Raw genomic sequence first — 22,211 nt, 5'->3', positions numbered from 1 at the left:
TATGGAATTTAGTAGCAGTTTATGATATTTGTCTCTTGATTTCATGACAACAAGTCAAACTACCAATCTTGTAGATTAAGCAGATAGCAAACCAGGAAACTATGTTCACATGCCAAATGTAAGCTGCCAATGAATTCCAAGCATCAGTTCACTCGCTCAAGTTGAAACCCGCTTGGAGCTAACAAAGCTCTGAAGCCAATACAATATAAACTTAAAAAATCAGACTAATCACGCAAGTTCAACGCTACAGTTGTATGGCTGTTTTTACTTAATAAAGTCACCTTTATCAAGAAAAATAAGTTCAAGGCTACAGTTCTTTAACCATGTTTCTCCCAACAGCCCTTGTGCAAAAGAAGTCTCCTTTTTTTAACCTTCTAGATGCTGTTAGTTTATAGGAACACCGGTGCAAGTAATCCTCATAAAAGATTCTCAACAATCATTGTGCACTCTGAGATAAGGGGAGGGCCATAAAATCGACAAAAATGCTTTCATTGCCTATCATGTTATAAATACACTCAGCATTTTTAGCATAATTAGGCCGGTTAACATAAAGATAGTGTATCTCATTTAATCAAGACCTTTTCAAAAAAAAAAAAAAAAAAATGCATAAGAATCGAGCTGGAAAACTCTTGCCTTCTATGTGCATGGTGCAATGGCAGACAGTAAGCACCTTGTGGCCGCTCAAGCATGCTGCATATATATCAGAAACAAACAGAGCAGCAGTTAGAAGCTTAGAAGGTAAAAAGGAAGAAGAAATATAGTATAATGTGCAAGATGTTATACCTCCTGGTTTATGATTCAGCTATTAAAGATTTTAACTCTTCTCGGAATGCAGGAATTTTGTCCTCTTTTACTGCCATGACTAGTCCAGTTAACCTGTAACTCCTTAGCTGAAATTATCCACCATACACATTGTGAATATCATATTGCTGGGAAAAAGAAGCTGTAGAACTACAATCAAGGAAGAAGATTGCAACACAGAATAATGAGCGAAACTAACATGGAAAACCTTTATCCGGAAATAACAACTTATTAAGCATGCTACTGAAGACACAGGAGGTGATGGATGAGGTGGAGTGGGACGAGAAAGCATTACATGACAATTATGTTTTGTTGGCTTCTTTAAAGAAAGAGGATCCAGATCCTTTAGGGGCACCGCACGATAAATTCTATCGTGTCACTTGTAACAGCGGGCCCCATTGTTAAGCGTCGCTAGGAGACTCGTCTAGGATACCTCCAGTTTTTGGCCTCTCTATTTATTGTATGACTAAGAAAACCGTTGGGGTTACAAGGACTGGGATGAGGAAAAGAAATCAGACTGAAGATAAAGAAACACAGCATAGGTAGAGTGCTAGAGATGGAAATAGTAAAAAGCGAAGGGTGGGAAGAATGCAGCTTCCCAATAGCTATGATTACCATTTTTAGTAACAAAGAGAAGCATGGTTCTAAATTAGAAACTTCTATTTTTTTTAAGACCTACCTTTTAACCAAATTATTTATTTTTGTCATGTTCACATATGCAATTCACAACAATACATACAAGTATACATTCACACGTACAAACACGTAATGCATATTTTTTTTTTTAAATATGATTATGTTGGTAATCGCCCATCAGGTATTGACTTAAGGGCCAGGCATGGCCCATCTTGATGGCCTTATAATAAGTCTTGCCCAACATGAACTGGACCTAAAAAACTTTCGTATTACCCAGCCCATTGACAGGTATATATAAGATTACAACATCTTGGGTGAATATTTTTTTCGTTTCATTCACTGATAGGCCTGGCAATGGGGCGGGTCGGGGCCGGATGTTGCATCCCCCGTCCCCTTCCCCTCTGGGAGGGATTTTTCTCGTCCCCGTCCCCTCCCTGCTGCCGGGGGCTGGCGGGGAATCCACTCCCCACGGGGAATATCTAATCCCCATCCCCGCCCCGCACCCTCCGGGGACAAAATCCCTGCCCCATCCCTGCCCTGAAATTGATGTTGGTACTCCCATGTTTTGATATTTTCGGCTAACTCATCTTGTCTTTTAATTTTTGAACAATTGTCAAATGTTAAAACTAATATACGAAGAAAAGACAAGCTATATTTGTGCACTTATCAAAATATGGTAGTGCTAATATCACTAGCCTATAAGAAATATATTCCTAGTTCTCACAAAAAAAATAGTAAAACACTTGAAAATAATAATAAAATAAATTAATGATTGGATATTGAACAGGGTGGGGCCAAACCTATGCCCCTCCCCTCCCCTGTCCCACTGCGAGGAATTTTTCAAATCCCCGTCCCCGCCCCATGCTGGGCGGGCGGACCGGATCCCCGTTTTCACGGGTGAAATTGCCAGCCCTATTCACCGAAGATTATCTGCAGTATGAGTTTGTTCCATCAACTACGGCTAACATATTAGTAATCTGCGAAATTTCCAGCAAAATGTAGGGAAGTCACAACTCACGAGACTAAAAGCTCTGCTACATACCTCATGAGTGGCTGACTGTTGGGTGAGCAGAGGAAAAGTGAAGGACCATGAGCTGAGCTGAAAAGAGATCAGAGAATAAACACATGCATGCGTCTCAAAAACATAACATAGTATAAATAAATTGAAAAGTCACTACCTTATGAAATATTTCATCTTCTGGCTTAGTATATATAACTGGATCATTGTTGTAACTTCTTGATGTCCCGTTCCTTTGGTCACTTTTCCTCTAGGGTTTTAGCAAAAAAATATATATATAAGACACACGTGAGGTGAGACCATATAACAATCAATATAGGTAAAATATTATATATACAGATTTTGGGTAACAAAATGGCTTCTACCAATCCTAGCATTTTAATGATTTTGATAGTCAACCAGAAAGGTACATGTGGCAAGAAGAAACAAGATACCTCATAAATTTTAGTGACAAGTAGATAAAACTTAAAGCGGAAGGAATCCTGAAGCTCCTGAGTTGGCTTTAAGAAATGGAATGAAAAAGGAATTAGTTTGAAATAGTCATTGACAATTACATGCAAATCTAGAGAGATTCTCGACGCATCTCAAAAAAGCTCATTCAAAAGTATTTTCTCAAAGTAAATGAGCCTAACCTCATCTTCTGTGGCCCACAAGACTTCATCAAATAGGGCATCATACAGTGGAGGTAAAAGCTGAGGAGGAAGGTTCACCACACGTTGAGAAACCAAGAGACCCACATCTTGTGCTTGTTCTCCCAAAAGTAACTTCAGGCCATCTGTTACATCTTTCTCACGACAAATTCCGAGAAGAAACTCCTTAAGATCCCAAATGCATTGAAGATCCTGGTAAGAATAAATGCACCAGTCAAAATGATGAATCAGCAACAAAAGAGCAAAACCTCAACTACTTTGGACCTGAATCATAAAAAAATCAAGAGACTGCAAAGTGGATGTGGGGCCTTGAGTAGACAATTAATGCAGCAATGGTCCATAATCGATGGTAATGACATTGTAATTCAAATTTGTGTTTGTTTTTTTCCTCTCCTTTCCCTTTTGATCCTACAAGGCAAGGCCTGCGAGGCAAGGATTGAACCCATGACCTCAAGCTTGCACTGCAACACCAGAGCACCTTCCAGTTGAGCTAGGGGTCAATCCCCCCACCCCCTCAACCAACCAAGCAATAAAAAAAAGAACAAAAAAATTTGTGGACTAGATGGAGGCAACATATTAAATTACTAATTACCTACTCCCACAAAATGCAAAATGGTTAATCTGACTCCACAACAATATTTTATATCCGTCGATTTCTTTACGATCATGTATGGTTTGTCTACTAAGTAGAATGTAAACTGCATTATAATTACCAAACACGAAAACATGGAAGGAGATATTCTTGCCTTGTATCTACCCAAATTAATGGCAGTCACAACAGAAAATAGCCCATCATCTTCCTCATCATCTATCTTAACTACTGTCCCGACTGTCGTCTGTCCCAATATCAAGTCAACAAAACCACTCAAATCCCACTGCTTATTATCAATATACGACTGAAGCAAAATCTTCACTCCATGAAAATCCCCAGGTTTGGGATCAAAGAAAGCGAAATCCGCCTGGATGATACCCTTCCAAAGATATAGAAATAATGAGAAAGAAATTCCACCCATAACAGAAAGTCAATGAATTTAATTGTTGTTGTTGTTGTTGTTGTTGTGTGTGTGTGTGTGTGTGTGTGTGTGGGGGGGGGGGGGGGGGGATGTAAAAAATAACACTTACTTCCTGCTCTTCCTCATCAGAAGATTCGAGCTGTTTGGTCCTCTTCTTTGAAGTATGGCCAATCAATGTCTTGCCTAAAAGTAAACAAAAATGAAAAAAATAACTAAGTATAAAAAATTCAATGCTATAGAATTAATAGGTTTTAAATGGAGTTTTAAATGTTTTCCTAAAATGTGGAGTTTTTTTATTGTAAAAGTTTTAAATGGAATTTTAAATGGAAAACCAATAAAATGTCTTTTTAGAAAAGAAAAAAAAAATACCCAGACCAATACATTACCACTAAGTTTTGCATGGCATGGATCAATGTGCTGAAACTTATGTGACTGGAGGTGAACCTATTCTCTTCCAAGTAATGGCAAACATCAAACGCCAACTCAAATGTCCTCAATTTTGCATAAGTTCGTATAAAAAAATCAAAAAGATGTGGACTTGAGACGTTACTTCTATCATACCTTGATGCAATTCTAAAGCCAAAAATCCCAAACAACCACCTCCCACATTCTTCCTTATGGCTGATTCGAGCAAATGCTCGGCCATGTAAGAGCATCGGGGCATGGAGACAGAGATCAAAAGCTGTACTACAGTATGAACTAACACCATGCACATAGCTCTTACATCGAGGCAACCAACAGATGAAACTCAAAGCATGTGACGCTTCTAACTTGACGGAATCAAAATCTCCTCTCACACTATTCCATTTTTTTTTTTTTTTTGAAATGAAAATGCTTATAGAAGACTATCCTAGCCCACACCGTAGGAAGATCCAAACCGTCCATTTGGATCTTCCTATCGTGGGGGCGAATTTATCACTGCCCAAACTAATCTGCTCAACAGCCCCTCAATTGATTGATCAGACGGTTGGGATCGTGTGGTAGTGACATTGAGATCAGATCCAAAAGTAACCACGGAATAAGATGCTCTTGGGAAGACAAATTCTAAAACGATGTGTACTCTTGTCCTACTTGATCAGGATGGCGACGTCCACAATTTTACGGCCACATATAGACAACCCTCATTGAATGACCAATTAAGAGCTCCATACACGTATGGGGAATGGGGATAATAATGACCCCCACGCACTCCTAATATCAATGGGCCATATTATCCTAGCCGTTGATCTTTGGAAAGGCCACCGAAGGCTGGTATTTATCCCAACAGGTCGATTTAAGATATATGGGGGTCGATTTATCACTGCCTGTGATTTATTGTAATAATAGTGTGTCACATTGAAACTCAGCTGATGTGTGAGAGTGCGGTCAAATAATTGTCTTTTAGGATGGAACATAAAAGTTTAGTTTAGATTGTGAGAAATAAAGGAATCGGAAAATTGGGTGTAATCAATCAGTAGAATTTTATAGAATCATTTATTGTTTTATTTTTCCATGGACTGTTGTGGAAGTAGACAGAGCTTTCATTTTATTTTTCCCTAAACCGATTGAGAAAAAAAAATCAAAAGAATATACCGTATTGTAGATGGATAATGTTCTTCAACGGTATATTTAGCCAGTGTGTATGCCAACAGTATTGGAGATACTCAGAGGATTGCAAAACCGTATGGGTCCCACACAACAACAGTTATCTTCATCCATAGTTATCTTTCCCTTGCATTAAGCACTCAGTTACATGTTCTATCATATCTTTTAGATTGTATCTTTATCTGTTGTATCTTTTAGATTTTATCTCTTGAACATCTCTTCTTTATGTCACGGGAGTGGTGATGTCGAAGCATCAGTTGATGGCAATACGACGGAAATAATAGCCGAAGATGTGCATCGACGGATCGACCATCCGAAAGAGATCCAACGTTCCGAAATGATCAAAAGGCTACATGGGTAATTCGTGCATTTACACAAATAATAACTGAAGGGTATTTTGGGCATTCCAAATTTCTTTTAATTCAGTGTAATAAGGCTTACCTATAAAAAGGCCAATTACACTTGGTTGTTTTTAGTTTTTAGAGGTCATCGACGGATCGACCATCCGAAAAAGATCCAACGTTCCGAAATGATCAAAAGGCTACATGGGTAATTCGTGCATTTACACAAATAATAACTGAAGGGTATTTTGGGCATTCCAAATTTCTTTTAATTCAGTGTAATAAGGCTTACCTATAAAAAGGCCAATTACACTTGGTTGTTTTTAGTTTTTAGAGGTCATTTTTTCATTTTGGGGGAATTTGAATTGGACGGAGAACAGATTTGAGATCTGAAAATTACAATTCTTTGGAGAAATTAGTGTATGCAACTGTGATTCTACCTTGTTAGGACTTCGATCCAAGGAAAATACTTTGCAAAGCTTGACTTGCACGCTTATTGTGATTAAGACATTTTGTTGGTTTTCCATTTAAAACTCCCATCATTTGAAGTATGGCCAATCAATGTCTTGCCTAAAAGTAAACAAAAATGAAAAAAATAACTAAGTATAAAACTATAGAATTAGTAGGTTTTAAATGGAGTTTTAAATGTTTTCCTAAAATGTGGAGTTTTTTTATTGTAAAAGTTTTAAATGGAGTTTTAAATGGAAAACCAATAAAATGTCTTTTTAGAAAAGAAAAAAAATACCCAGACCAATACATTATGACTGAATTTCGCATGGCATGGATCAATGTGCTGAAACTTATGTGACTGGAGGTGAACCTATTCTCTTCCAAGTAATGGCAAACATCAAACGCCAACTCAAATGTCCTCAATTTTGCATAAGTTCGTATAAAAAAATCAAACAGATGTGGACTTGAGACGTTACTTCTATACATACCTTGATGCAATTCTAAAGCCAAAAATCTCAAACAACGACCTCCCACATTCTTCCTTATGACTGATTCGAGCAAATGCTCGGCCATGTAAGAGCATCGGGGTATGGAGACAAAGATCAAAAGTTGTAATACAGTATGAACTAACACCATGCTCATAACTCTTACATCGAGGCAACCAACAGATGAAACTCAAAGCATGTGACGCTTCTAACTTGACGGAATCAAAATCTCCTCACACTATTCCATTTTTTTTTTAAATGAAAATTCATACAATAATTCCTCCAAAGAACTGTAATTTTCAGATCTCAGATTTGTTCTCCGTCCAATTCAAATTCCCCAAAAATGAAACAATGACCTCTAAAAACTGAAAACAACCAAGTGTAATTGGCCTTTTTATAGGTAAGCCTTATTACACTGAATTAAAAGAAATTTGGAATGCCCAAAATACCCTTCAGTTATTATTTGTGTAAATGCACGAATTACCCATTTAGCCTTTTGATCCTTTCGGTACATTGGATCTCTTTTGGATGATCAATCTGTCGATGCATATCTTCGGCTATTATTTTCGTCGTATCGCCATCAACCGATGTTCCGACGTCACCATTCCCGTGACATAAGAGAGAGATGTTCAAGAGATAAAATCTAAAATATACAACAGATAAAGATACAATCTAAAAGATATGATAGAACATGTAACTGAGTGCTTAATGCAAGGGAAAGATAACCATGGATGAAGATAACTGTTGTTGTGTGGGACCCATACGGTTTTGCAATCCTCTGAGCATCTCCAATACTGTTGGCATACACACTGGCTAAATATACCGTTGAAGAACACTATCCATCTATAGTACAGTATATTCTTTTAATCTTTTTTTCTCAATCGGTTCAGGAAAAAATAAAATGAAAGCTCTGTCTACTTCCACAACAGTCCATGGAAAAGTAAAACAATAAACGATTCCATAAAATTCTACTGATTGATTGCACCCAATTTTTCAATTCCTGTATTTCTCACAATCTAAAAGAAACTTTTATGTTTCATCTTAAAAGACAATTATTTGACCACACTCTCACACATCAGCTGAGTTTCAATGTGGCACAATATTATTACAATAAATCACGGGCAGTGATAAATCGACCCCCATATATCTTAAATCAACCTGTTAGGATAAATACCAGCCTTCGGAGGCATTTCCAAAGATCAACGGCTAGGATAATATGACCCATTGATATTAGGAGTGCGTGGGGGTCATTATTATCCTCATTCCCCACACATGTATGGAGCTCTTAATTGGTCATTCAATGAGGGTTGTTTATATGTGGACGTCGTCATCTTGATCAAGTAGGATAAGAGTACGCATCGTTTTAGAATTTCTCTTCCCAAGAGCATCTTATTCCGTGGTTACTTTTGGATCCGATCTCAATGTCACTACCACACGATCCCAACTGTAGGATCAATCAATTGAGGGGCTATTGAGCGGATTAGTTTGGGCAGTGATAAATTAGCCCCCACGATAGGAAGATCCAAATAGACAGTTTGGACCTTCCTATGGATCGATTTGGAAACTTATACTACATGAATAAAGTGTTTTGAATAGAAGTGCCTTTGATTACTTGCCCCTGTCTGCAATTTTCCTTAACCAATCTAAAAACACAAAAAACCTATCAATTGCAACGAGAACAGATCTCCAATCTCGTTGAAGCAAAAGACATGATAATTTATAAATGCTAAACAGAATTGATTCTCTCGATTGATTAATTAGTGACAGATTAAATGACAGTAATCATTGTTACATCCCTGACTGAAATTGGCAATGATTGTTCCGAGTCTTTATCACATGCGATGAATCTCTAACCTAAAACAAAGAATTTTTTCTAGGGTTTAGAACCCTACAAAAAAAAAAACAGATTGCGCAAAAAGTAAATTATTTGGTGGTTTTAGAACCCTAGAAATCACAGATCAGAGATATGATCGTACAACGTTACCTAGAGATTTAGAAGGGGGGTTTCGGAGAGATTTGCGCTTGATCTTGCCGTTGGATGGGAATCGAGCGATGGAGCGAGCAAAGGAGGAGAAAGCAAGGAGTTGAGGTTTTGAGAAGCGACTCCGTTTAGTTTTCCGTTCGGGCATGGCTTGTAATTATATCGGGAAAAAAAAAGTAGTCAAATGGGTTTAAGCGTTTGAAGGTTTTCCTCTCAGTGGGGCTAGGGTTTATGTTCAGGGTCAGAGAAGTTGGAGGGAGAATAAGAAAACTATAAAAGGGTAATGATATTTTGCCCCTTCTGACGGATAAAATCCCCCCTAAACGTTATTCGTTAAGTTTTAAAGACCAAGAAAAACGTTAGAGGGGGTGAATTTATCCTCAAGCGGTGAAACATTCTCACAGAAACCGTTAAATGGGGTGATTTTATCCGTTTAAGGGGGAAATATCATTTCCCTAAAAATACCCTAAAAACTCTGAAATTATTTGTATACGGCTGAGGCCCACATTATTTAGGTGATCGAAACCATTCACTTGGGTGTGCCCAGAAAATCTTCTGCATCAGATGATCCTAGCCCTCTGACTTGTGGAGGTTTAAAATGGACGGCACACTATAGAAACATCCACAGATCAGCAGAGAAGATTTTTTGGGCGCCCCCTATCTATGTCAGGCCCCAACAAATGAAGGGTTTGGAACACCAAAATCCAATGGATCTCGGTTTCACTGTATTTTTTAACACCCCAACACATGAAGGGTTTGGATTAGGGCTGCAACTCGGGCCGGGGGTCGGATTTTGAAGAACCCAACCTTACCCGAGAAATATCTCAGGTCAGGTCGGGTCGGGTTTTTTTCCGGAAAACCCACGATTCCCAAACCCGGCGCTACGCATGATAAATCTTGGGTCGGATCGGATTGGGTCCGGTTTTTTTATGTTGACACAATGTTTTAAAGAAAACTCTTGTCTGGCAAGGCAACTCAACTCATAGAACTAGAAAAACTCAAACATGGCAAACTCTTTAGTGCATTAACTAATAACTAGTCCAAAGAGAATAAATTGATGCATTATATCAAATGAAAATGATTATACTCATATGAGATAAACAACAAACTATTTAGTGCATTAACTATTTAGTTCAAATTTGAAACCCTAGAGCTAAAGGGGGAAAACAAATAAAAGATGGAAAGAGTCCCTATGATTGCATGCGAGCGTGAGTTGTACTTTAAGTTTTCACTTTTAAAGTAATAAAGTTTTAGAAAAAAAAAATGCATACTATAACTTAAGTAACTTGGATCAGGTCAGGTCGGGTCGGGCCCCTTCAAACCCGGCTCGACCCGAAACCCAAGAAACATGAACCCAACCCAAGCTATTTTCTGGTCGGGTCGGGCCCCTTCAAACCCGGCTCGACCCGAAACCCAAGAAACATGAACCCAACCCAAGCTATTTTCTGGTCGGGTCGGGCCCCTTCAAACCCGGCTCTACCTGAAACCCGAGAAACATGAACTCAACCCAAGCTATATTCGAGTTTACCCGACCCAAGTTGCAGCCCTAGTTTGGATCACCAAAATCCAATGGTATCAGTCTTACTGTACTTTTGGACTTCACCATGTAAAATCTTTAAAATTCATTTCATGACCCATGGAAATAATTTTTTTGGCACAACATCTTTATGTTTTGGTCCATTATATGGATGGTTTAGATCATCCTATGATTTGGACTGTACATTACTTTCTAAAAAATACCGGACTATAAGAGCTTATGCCATATAAAATCTCGATCATTTGGGTTTTTACGGGCACTCGCGGGTTTACCCAGCCCGACCTAGTTTCGACAGCGGGCTGGGTCAGGTCAAATTTCAACATGTCACTAATTTAGTGACCCAGGCCTGTAAATTATGGGCAGACTGGGTCCGGGTCACTTTTGCAAGGTCTAGGTGTGAGTTGGGTCTCGCTTGGCAGGGGCTTCTTCTTCTAAGTGATCAAGAATTGAAAAAACTGTTTACTAGTTGGGGAGAGTCTACATGAAGCACATCATTTCTTACCTTCTACAGTTTTTCCCTTTGTTACAAAATTTTCCTCCTTTTGCCTTTTTTCTATGTGGCTAGAATGGGTTCTCTTTCATGGAGCTTCTTTTGGTTCATTGGCCTCCATTCTTGATTCAGAATTTTTTCTTGGCATTGCTGATATTTGTGGCATTTGTCGGTCAAGTGGATAAAGTCTTATCACTTGCTACAGGCTTTGGGCTTCCAGTAATACTCGGTTTTTTCAAAGTAAACACCATAGGAGTGATCGATCTGATGGTATCTAGTAGGGCTGCAACAAGGTCGGGTTTTTCAAAACCCTAGCCCAACCCTGGATCCCATTATCTCGGCCCTGACCCGCCGTGACCCTGAGTCAGGGCCGGAAAACCTCAACCCATTACCCCCCCTACAGGGTATTATGCTGGCCCTGGCCCGCCCTGATTGGCCCTAATTAACCCTAGTGTAAATACCTGTTAAGAGTGCCAAAAATAAAGCAACCACTTATCATATGGAACAAAATGATCAATAAACAGAGAAAGGGAACAAAATAAGACAATATGAATTCAACAACATGACGGGCAACAGAGACAATTAATAATAATAATCTAAAGAAACATCAATCCAAGATAATAGAAAACATTAGCAAAAGAAACATGCATTGGTTTAATTCTATAATAGAAATCTTAGGGTCGGGCCGGGTCAAGGTACCGGAGGCATTAACCCAAAACCCGCTCGACCTGAGTCAGGGTCTAAAAAAATGAACCCTGACCCGCCCTCAGGGTTAGAAAATCCAGTACTGATCCTGTTCGGGCTCAGGGCGGGTCAGGGCTGACAGGACCAAACTTGCACCCCTAGTATCTAGGAGGTGTGTACGCATGATGTGGAAAAATCAATTTAAAATTTATGATAATTTTTGATCGACCTCATATATCCTCCGTTGATCCCTTCAAAGCCGTATTAGCTGGGCAATGGGACTTTGATCTTTCTTTGAGCCCTAGTTCCTATCAAAGATTTTAGTAGAGAGAGAGTACAGGTGGGCTCAGTAATGACAATCTTGCTATCAATCAACGGTTTGGATGGTCTTTCTTTGAGCCCAACAATGACTAATTCATAAAATTTGAGTATCTTGCTATCAAAGAAAGAAGAAGAGAGAGTTCAGGTGGGGCCAACAATGAATGGTTGTGAGAATAAGTACAGGTGGGGGCCAACAATGACAATGAATGGTTTAGATCCTTTGAAGATCGAAACAAAAAATAGGCATTTACGGGCCCCACTTGTGACCTTTACTTTATCTCTATACTAAAGTAGAATGGTTCAAAGATGCGAACCGTTCAATTGTTGAAGGGGCCCAACAATGAATGGTTCAAAAACCCAAACCGCTCACCTGTTGTTGCGCCACAACATGAATAGGCATTTACCATTAAATCATCTCCTTAGGATGATCCAAACCCTAAATCAGCCTCTACAAATAGGTGACTTAGGATCATCATATGGAGATGACTTTTGGGGAGAGGCTTATTTACATCGGGTTCCGTCAAATGAATGGTTCGGATGATCTTGACCCTCTAATTTGTAGAAAAACCATTTCATATAGAAATTTTGTAGAAAAACCACATCATATAGAAATCTCTACAGATCGAAGAGTTAGGATCATCCAATGGAGATGATTCTCTCCTGAGTAGACCTGGCAAAAGCAACCCGTGCCCGCGGGTCGACCTGACCCACCCGCAAATTTGCGGGCACGGGTCTGACTTTTAGTGACCCGTCAAAACTAACACGCGGGTTGACCCAACCCGCAAAAACACGGGCCGGGTCGGGTCAACCCGCGGGCACCCTCATTTTTACAGCATGTGGTCATACTCGGTGAAAGATGCGACAAAAAGCAAAAAACCTAATCATTACAAAAAAAAAAAAAAAAGTAAAATAACTGAGTTATAAAGTTTTAAATGAAAAATTACGTATAAATGGTTATGAAGTTATAAAATTACGAGAAAAATACCAACAACATGTAGAGAGTTATGACAATTACTGGAAAAACTTTTACGGTCAAATCATGAGAATTACAATCCCCATTTTGCGGGTGACCCGGGGGTTGACCCGTCCCACCCGCGGGCCGCGCGGGTCACCTAAATTCCGACCCGCAAAATTGCAGGTCAACTCCTGACCCGACCCGTGTGACCCGCACCCGCATCACTCGCGGGTTGACCCGGCCCGACCCACCCGTTTGCCAGGTCTACTCCTGAGAAGTCATTGTGTTGTACCCCTATCACTTAAAAAAAAAAAAATGGAGATTAATTTTGTGGGACAACGTATCTCTACATTGGGGCCTAACAACTGAACGGTTCATATCTTTGACAGGGGGGGGTGGTAAAAATAACACTTACTTCCTGCTCTTCCTCATCAGAAGATTCGAGCTGTTTGGTACTCTTCTTCGAAGTATGGCCAACAATGTCTTGCCTAAAAGTAAATGGAGTTTTAAATGTTTTCCTAAAATGCGAGTTGTTTTTATTGTAAAAGTTTTAAATGAAGTTTCACCTACATTGCCACTTCGCAGAATATGATTTCCTCTCCAATTTTTCAATTCATCTTTTCTCAGAGGGTTTGGCCATTTCTCAGTGTAGTTGGAGAGAGATTTGCGCTTGATTTTGCCGTTGGATGGGAATCGAGCGATGGAGCAAGCAAAGGAGGAGAAAGCAAGGAGTTGAGATTTTGAGAAGCGACTCCGTTTAGTTTTCCGTCCAGGCATGGCTTGTAATTATATCGGGAAAAAAAAAATGGTTTAATGGGTTTAAGCGTTTGAAGGTTTTCTTCTCAAATCGACGTTCAGTTCGAGAGATGGGGCTAGGGTTTATGTTCAGGGAATTTGGAGGGAGAATAAGAAAACTCTGACGGATAAAATCCCCCCTTTAACGTTATTCGTTAAGTTTTAAAGGAATAGAAAAACGTTAACAGGGGGTGAATTTATCCTCAAGCAGTGAACAATTCTCACAGAAACCGTTATTTTATCCGTTTAAGGGGGACAAATATCATTTTTCTAAAAACTCTGTGAAATTATTGGTGTACGACTGAGGCCCACATTATTTATTTAGGTGATCGAAACCATTCACTTGGGTGTGCCCAGAAAATCTTTTGCATAAGATGATCCTAGCCCTCTGACTTGTGGAAGTTTAAAATGGACGGCACACTATAGAAACCTCCACAGATTGGAGGGTTAAGATCACTCTGCAGAGAAGATTTTTTGGGCGCCCCCTATCTATGTCAGGCCCCAACAAATGAAGGTTTCGGATCACCAAAGTCCAATGGGTCTCGGTCTCACTCTATTTTTGGACTACACGGCTGTCCGATATATAAAATCTCAAAAATTCATTTCATGACTAAGCGCCCATGGAAATGATTGTTGGGGCACAACATATTTACGTTGTGACGGTTTAGATCATCCTATGATGTGGTCCATTCATTACTTGAAAAATGCGGGACTTTAAGGGCTCACACCATATAAAATCTCGATCATTTGGTTCTTTGCAGGCACTTGTGGGCTCTCGCAGGTTTACCCAGCCAGGCCTAGTTTTGGACCGGGTGAGGTCAAATTTCAACGGGTCACTAATTTGGTGATCTAGACCTATAAATTATGGGTGGGCCAGGTCACTATTTGCCAGGTCTAGGTGTGAGTTGAGTCTTGCTTCGCAGGGGCTTCTTCTTCCAAGTGATCAAGGATTGAAAAACTGTTTACTACTTGGGGAGAGTCTGGAGCACATCATTTCGTACGTTCTCTAGGTTTTCCCTTTATTACAAAATTTGCCTCCATTTACCTTTTTTTGTATGTGGCTGCAATGGGTTCTCTTTCATAGTGCTTCTTTTGGTTCACTGCCCCCATTCTTGATTCGGAATTTTTTAGACATTGCTGAGATTTGTGGCATTTGTTGGTCAAGTGGCTATAGTCTTGACACTTGCTATAGGCTTTGGGCTTCCAGTAATACTCGACGTTGTGGGCATCAAAAGAAAAATGTCCATTTTTTAAGTTACAAAATTGCCCTTCAAATCCCTAAGCGGGCCCTACCCATAAAAAATGGGTTTTACATGTAAATGGTCCCACTTGAGCCCAAATGGGAGGCCAGCAAAGTGGCAAGCCCGAGGGCCACCATTTCAAGTACATTCACCACAACCAAAACCAAAACAAAGAAGCAGTGGGTCCCACAACCACTTACACCACTATGCAAGTGGTTGTGTGCGTAGTTATTGCATGTGGGAGGGGTCTTTCCTCTCTTTTTCAAGGGATAGCAAAAAAGGTAAGCAAGGAGAGAAAGCAACAAAAAGAAAAGCAAAGGAAGAAAAAGAAGAAGCCAAGAGGATCCAAGAGAAAACAAATCAAGTACTTGAAAAAATTCTCCGCGAAGATCAAGCCACCAAACAAAGGCCCTTCATTGGAGAAAATCAAAACATGTTCGCAAGCGATAAAGCGCGAAGCCCGGTGTTAACTAACCAACTTCTCCAGAAGCTTAAGCTGTTGGAGAAAGACGTTATTTATCTTTTATACTTTAACACTTCCCCGCACGTGTGGCCCACTTGGCAAACATGTGGCACATGTGGTCCCACTTTGGGCCGACCATCGCATGTGGATTTTTGCTATCCGGGAGGTTTGAACTCTAGACCTTTGGCTCTGATACCATGTTTACTAACCAACTTCTCCAAAAGCTTAAGCTGTTGGAGAAAGGCGTTATTTATCTTTTATACTTTAACACCCGGAGTGAAGTTCGCACATCTTCAAACATCGAAGAACGATGATTACGCTACGAAAGCCCTCGTCTTCAACACACCGATCGTTGACTTCTTCAATTTGATCGTTAATCAGAGGACTCCATAAAGTTGTACCATTTTCTTTTAATTACAATATTTCTTTGTAATTTGTTCTCCAATTTTCGTGTTAGTGAATTTACGCCAAATTTGCTGTCCACGGACATTTTGAAAGCAAACACCATTAGAGTGATTGGTCTGATGGTATATAGGAGGTGTGTACGCATGATGTGGAAAAATCAATTTAAAATTTATGATAATTTTCGATCGACCTCATACATCCTCCGTTGATCTCTTCAAAGCCGTACTAGCTGGGCAGTGGGACTTTGGTCCATGATGGTGTTGTTAGCCGCGTAGAATGATTTTTCTTCTCTTTCTCTAGAAGGATGGATATTCCATCAGTTTCATTTAATTGTTGGGGAATGATATTTCCCCCCCTCGGATAAAATTTTCCCCTTTAACATTATCTGTTAAGTTTTAAAGCAAAAGAAAAACGTTAACAGTGGGTGAATTTATCCTCAATCAGTGAACCTTCTCACAAAAACCGTTAAAGGGGGGATTTTATCCGTGGGGGGGGGGGTTCATTTCCCTTAATTGTTTTCCGTCCAGTGGTTGGATGACTTATTTTTCTCTACTATTGGATTCGGTAACAAATTCACCCCCTCGAGGGATAAATTCACTCATTTTTACCGTTTGTTAAGCCACAACCGGTACATCAAGGTACACCACTGTCTTGTTTTAATGATCCCTCCCTCCGACAACACACAAGAGCTATGACACAAAAGGGAAAAGTTAGTTTTTGGAAATGATTTCCACACTCAAGGACAAGATGCTTTAGCGCAACTTATAGAAACATATTGATAAGGATAAAATTTTACTACCATCCTACTTCCTATCAAAGACTTTAGTAAAGAGAGAAGGTACAGGTGGGCTCAAACAATCACGAAAGTTGTTTTTCTTAGCTTCAACTGCTTCTCTCAGAAAGAGCCGTGTTGAGACTTGAAACTAATTCTCTTGTCTCTGTTCAGTGATCTCAAATTCAAGATCCTGAAGGCAGGTGGAAATTGAGTCAATGTGAGAAAACCCGGCCATAGTTAGGTGTGGAAAAGATTTTCTTGGTGAGGGCAGGAAACAAAGATCAGAGCTGTGGTAGATAGTGATGCATATTTAGCAATTGTAAAAGGCTCAATTGGAGGAAAACTTTATAGTGGGGTCCATCTTTTGGTGATCTAGATTGTGTTCATGTGTGTGGGATCAACCTATTGGTTAAGGCTAATTGGATCCAAAATTTATCTTGTATTCAGATGGGATTCAGATTCGTACTATTCATTTTTCGGCCAAACCCGTGATTGTATGGCACAAACTGGGGATTAGCAGGCTAATAGAGAGAAAGGAAAAAAAAAAAATGGCATCTTTGGAGCTCTGGACTGTTCGCATCTTCGAACCATTATACTTTAGTATAGAGAGAAAGCACAGGTGGGGCCCATAAATGCCTATTGATCGTGACGACCTTGGTCGTAGTCGCCCTTATTAACAAATCTTTAATTACTATTTAAAAAAAAAAAGATTTGCTAGGGTCTTTTGCAGAAGGGCATTTCGCACGAGAGAAGCCACACATGCTCAATTTTCTTCGGATTTTGTCTTATTCATTTTATTCGTCTGAGGCGGCTGCTCTGTCATGGAACAGCCTTTCGTGAAATGCCGGCCCTTTAGGCGAAAGTCATTAATAAATCCCTTATATCAAAAAGTACATGCAATTAAATCATGGTACTAGCTAGAATTTTCCCCACCGAGATAAAGGCTCGTCCCTATCCTTACAGCAACCGATCTAAATGACTTGAGTTCCCCGGTTGGATCAATGGAACTAATCACCTCTAGGTGGCACACTTGATGCCTAGAAAACGCATAGAAAATGATTTGTGGAAAAGAGCTTAACATTCATTACAGTGGCCTCCACATGACATACTTGACGTGTAGAAAATGATTGGTGGGAAAAAAACTTTCAACATTCGAAATTTCTTCATGGAAAAAATAGAGAGGTATAACATAGAGACAATGAAAGGTCGTTTTGTCGGTGCATGAACATAAGGCGTGGCCCACTTTGGTCTCGTGGGTGTGCCAAAGGAATGTCCCTCTTGAACCATAGGAAAAAATAAAATAAAATAAAAATATATATATATATATATATATATATATATATATATATATATATATATATATATATATATATATATATATGGCGCCACTGGAACCCTCTCTCTATTTAAGGCTAACTACTCATCCACGTCTCCAAATCCCTCGCCCCTCTTGAACTCAAAAGATCCCAATGGAGGCCGTCCGAGAAACCTACAGTGACGGAAAGGTAATTTTGCAAACTTTGGTGCCAACTTATGAGATACGTAATTCATTCACTATTTGGATTGCAAGAAAAACATTTCTGACAGGATTTTATTTTCTCGGGTTCTTTCTTTCCACAATTTAGAGGGAAATGATATGATTGTGGTTAATTTAGATGGATATTATCATAAATTGAAGTCACTTGAGTAAAAATTTAATAAGGATGGTGTAAATAAGCATTTTTTGTGTGTAAAAAAAGTAAGAAATTTTAGAAATATTTTTCCTTTGCAAACTTTTTTCGAGAAAATCCCTGCAATCCAGACAGGGCCTAATTTTTTTTACAAACAAAAAGGATAATTTAAAGCAACCCTATTCAATTTTTATTTAGAGGGACCTTAAATTTAAGGAAATGAAATCGGCACAATCATGTTTTAATATATGCACAGGCACAGTTTGTATTTTCTTCTTTAATTGCCTTTTGAGAACTTTTAAGGAACTGTAATAAACTTTTGACGGCTCTTCAAATATTAAAAGACAAGACTAGTGAAAATATCAAAACATGAGTTTTTATATGATGCCCGACCGTCAAGTACCGTAAAAAAGGTACTTTTTAAGAGGCTGCTGTTGGATCAAATATTAAGGGTGGTACTTTTGAACATGGTTTAAAATTTCGGTTTCGGTAACCGTTTCGGATACCACCAAAAACCGAAATTTCTGCCTGAAATTTGGTAATTTGGTTCCAAATTTTGGACCGAAATTTGGTAAATGGCGAAAAATTGAATTTCGAAAAATTTCGGTTTCGGTCCCCACCGGTATCTGAAATTTCGGATTTCGGTCGAAATTTAAAACCATGCTTTTGAAGTACCACCTTCATGCTACTTGATGGTCGGGCACCATATAATTTCTCTCAAAACATTGTTGTGTGAAATCCTTTCCCTAGTCAATTTAGCGGAAAGCAATTTAGCAGCTCACTTTTGCAGAGAGAACAACCACAGGCTCACTTTTTAGCAGATTCTCAAAATTGTCTAACAAATCCCTCTAAATTTATCATAATCATATCATTTCCCTCCAAATCATAGAATGAAAAAAAGTCAAATAAATAAGCTTTCCGCCAGAAATGTTGACAAGGACATAATGTTACTTGAGAAATTGATCTTTGTTTCATTCTCTGCCAGGGGAGTAGTGGCTTAGCAGGGGAAGGAGAAGAAACCAAAGGGTCACGGGGAGGAAATGGGAAAGGAGGGAAAATAACTCTCATGATTTTTAAGGTGATTGTCCACGTGGCAATTGAACTGGCAAAAGCTTTTACGGGTGCGACATGACTGGCAATGCGGCTGATTTTGGGGACATGATTGGCAATGCCTCTGATGTGGCGGACGCTATTCGCACTGCCCTAGATGTGGCTACTGCCGTATGCAACATTATGTGAATGCACCATTACACTCATGTCCTCTGAAAAGATGAGGGGAAGTAATAATTCCACCCCCTTTTCTTCCTTCGGCCACCCTCCTCTAGTATATTTATGATGACCCTTTTCTAATTGTATGAAATTAGATATTTCATGGAATAATAATAAAATTTCAGTTTTATCTTATTTTTCCTTGTAGAAAAAGAAAGGTTCCCCAATGTAGCAACTTAACAAAGTCTTCTGACCCTTTTCTAATGTTAAGTTTAAACCTTGTAGTTGCTTCAACACCATATAGTATATGTGTAAAACGAAATCTTGGACGAAGTGAGTGCAACATGTGGCAACCCGAAATCCTGGACGACGTGAGTGCAACACGTGGCAACCTTTTTCTATACGCCTTTTTTTCTATCATACTCAATTTCAATAAAGTCGTATGGTACCTAGGGTTGCAACTCGGGTCGGGTTTTACCCAACCCGCATCGACCCGACCCGAAAATAACATGGGTCAGGTTTAGAAATCATGGGTCTTGGGTAGGGTCGTGTTTTAAATTGGAAAACCCGACTCAATCTTGGGTAGGGCCGGGTTTAAAGAAAAAAAATCCGAAACCCGACCCGACTCCAATTGTTGTACTGTGATTCTTGAATAACATAGAACATTATTTTCCAATATATTGATACAATTATTTTGATTGGGGTGATCATGTCTGTTATGTGAAAATATAGTGTCCTTCTTAAAGTTATACACTTGATGACATAAATTTAGAAATTTTTGGAGTGAAGATATGTTTTTTTCCTACAATCTTCAAAATTAGTCACTATCCTACGCTAAAAAATGAAAACCCGACCCGACCCAACCCGAGAAACTGTCTTGGGGAGGGTCGGGTTTAGGAATCTCGGGTTTTCCTGTAAAAAATTAAACCCGACCCAACCCGAGATAATTCTCGGGTAGGGTAGGGTTTTGGAAAGCCCGGCCCGAGTTGCATCCCTTTAGTCGATTGAGTTAGAAATTGTCTCATAACAAGAATCAACCACTAACTTTCTATAAACATAAAAAAATGTAAATGATGCTTGTTTTTAAATTTTAATGGAAGTGATATAATCTCCTAATCTCCGCCTTTTCTTCCCAGACCTCTCTCGTTTAGGCCACGTTTGGATACATCATTTTTTGTATTTGGATTTGGATTTGAGTTTTGGATACAAAATACATCAGTCATTTCCATGCTCATGTTGAGAGAGAGAGAGAGAGAGAGAGAGAGAGAGAGAGAGAGAGAGAGAGATGGATGGACGGCTTGCTACTGCTGCAGCAAGGTCGAGGAGCAGTGAGGGTGAAGGTACTTGGCACAAATATGTTCCAAATAATCTCTTGCAGAACAGATTTGAAAATCAGATCTTTTTTCACTATTGCAGCTGATTTGGGAATTTAAGGATTTGATCCAGATCCAAATCTCAACTGCCAAATGTGAGAAATCCACATCTAAATCTAGTGGGTATCCAAACATGGCCTATAAGGTACTTATGGTTATGACCATGGTTTTAAATTTCGACCGAAATCCGCCGAAATTTCGGATTTCGGTCTAGACCGACACCGAAACGCACCGAAACCAAAACGGACGAAACTGGAAAAAAAATATTAATTTTTATTCCTTTACCGAATTTCAGCCAAAACTTCGGCCCAAAAAAACAACATTTCATGCGCCTTTACCGAATTTCGGCAGAAATTTCAGGATTTCGGCAAAAATTGCCCTCTAGAGGAAATTCCTAGCTCCGTCCCTGGCGCCAGCCTAGTATTAATCATATTTAATATCAATTTTCTTTTGTTTTTGGTTTCATATAACTCCTCGCTTTAATAATTTGTGTCTGGCTGACAGTTTGTATACCTAACAGTGAACACTAAGGACACGTTTGGCTGCCATGAATTCTTTTTCATGATAAATCGACAGTTTTCAAGTGGAGATGAGGGTGATGTTCCTAAAAATCAGGATACCAAATCGAGGACAGTATGTCTTCCGTGATGAAATGCCGCTAAAAATAAGGAAACAAAAAACTCTACTCAAAATCCGATCAACCTTTTCCTGATTTTTTAGCCACATTTCATCAGGGAAGATGAGCGATTTGGTTTCCTGATTTTTAGCAAATTCACCCTAATCTCCCCCTTGAAAACGGCCAATTTGTCATGAAAAGGAATTCCTGGCAGCCAAACGTGCCCTAAAATAATTTAGTTTTAGTGATGCTCTAGTAATTGGATTGTTTAGACCCGAGTTCTATATATTTATCTTGGATTTCCACATGTTCTTATTAACAGGCTTGGGGAGATCATGATTACGGCTGCCTTTGTTTTTTCCTGACACAATTCTATTAATAACTATATAGCTGTTCATTTTATGGTATGAGTCTTTATTTTAATCTACTAAACTTCGAAAATATGATTCTACAACGCTTATTATTATTGCACACTATTAATTCCTGCGTAGGATAATGCCCCCACTTCTAACATGATTTCACGTCAAAAAGCGTTAGTCTGCCCACAATTCTCTACTCAAGGAACGTTATGTGGATTTGTTTTCACGTTTCAACAATTTACGACTTCACCTGAGCTATTGTTGCAGGTCCATAGTAGCGTCCTGTTTAGGTATTGGACTACGTGGGACCCAGCCTAGCATGGGACAGGTTTAAAGGGCCTAGCCTAACGCGTTTAAAC

General features: G+C 39.3%; 1 protein-coding gene and 1 long non-coding RNA gene across 4 annotated transcripts; one reads left to right on the top strand and one right to left on the bottom strand.

Annotated features, from left to right (window-relative positions):
* Nucleotides 1-473: 473 nt before the first annotated feature.
* Nucleotides 474-9,259, bottom strand: LOC143879435 (CDK inhibitor P21 binding protein). 3 transcript variants are annotated; one of them, XR_013251290.1, is made up of 9 exons: nucleotides 8,963-9,259; nucleotides 4,228-4,301; nucleotides 3,852-4,076; nucleotides 3,088-3,297; nucleotides 2,890-2,955; nucleotides 2,616-2,705; nucleotides 2,480-2,531; nucleotides 784-890; nucleotides 474-690 (listed from the first exon to the last, which is right to left on the bottom strand). XR_013251290.1 is itself a non-coding variant. In XM_077381816.1 (9 exons), exons 1-8 carry the CDS (start codon nucleotides 9,105-9,107, stop codon nucleotides 792-794), a joined length of 966 nt encoding a protein of 321 aa, XP_077237931.1. In that variant the 5' UTR covers nucleotides 9,108-9,259; the 3' UTR covers nucleotides 474-690; nucleotides 784-791. The 3 variants fall into 3 exon arrangements, 2 of the variants coding, with proteins under 2 accessions (XP_077237931.1, XP_077237940.1); XM_077381816.1 differs by having other exon boundaries at nucleotides 2,480-2,536; XM_077381825.1 differs by lacking the exons at nucleotides 474-690; nucleotides 784-890 and adding an exon at nucleotides 897-2,367 and having other exon boundaries at nucleotides 2,480-2,536.
* Nucleotides 9,260-17,982: 8,723 nt separating this feature from the next.
* LOC143887173 (uncharacterized) lies at nucleotides 17,983-19,699 on the top strand. Its single transcript, XR_013254091.1, has 2 exons — nucleotides 17,983-18,130; nucleotides 19,281-19,699. It is a non-coding gene; the product is annotated as an uncharacterized LOC143887173 (long non-coding RNA).
* Nucleotides 19,700-22,211: the final 2,512 nt, after the last annotated feature.

The sequence above is a fragment of the Tasmannia lanceolata genome, unplaced genomic scaffold, assembly GCF_043159265.1.
Source record: "Tasmannia lanceolata isolate RefF3 unplaced genomic scaffold, GAP_Taslan_0.1 ptg000002l, whole genome shotgun sequence".
In the NCBI taxonomy this organism is placed as follows: Eukaryota; Viridiplantae; Streptophyta; class Magnoliopsida; order Canellales; family Winteraceae; genus Tasmannia; species Tasmannia lanceolata.
This window is presented reverse-complemented; position numbering and strand designations above follow the sequence as displayed.

Bases quoted from the DNA above. Each gene is read 5' to 3' on its own strand.
- LOC143879435 (XM_077381816.1), bottom strand. From the start codon at position 9,107: ATGCCCGAACGGAAAACTAAACGGAGTCGCTTCTCAAAACCTCAACTC. The intron at 2,956-3,087 runs GTTAGGCTCATT...CATTTCTTAAAG, and splicing joins TGTGGGCCACAGAAGATGAG to CCAACTCAGGAGCTTCAGGA. The intron at 891-2,479 runs GTATGTAGCAGA...GGATAATTTCAG, and splicing joins AACAGTCAGCCACTCATGAG to CTAAGGAGTTACAGGTTAAC.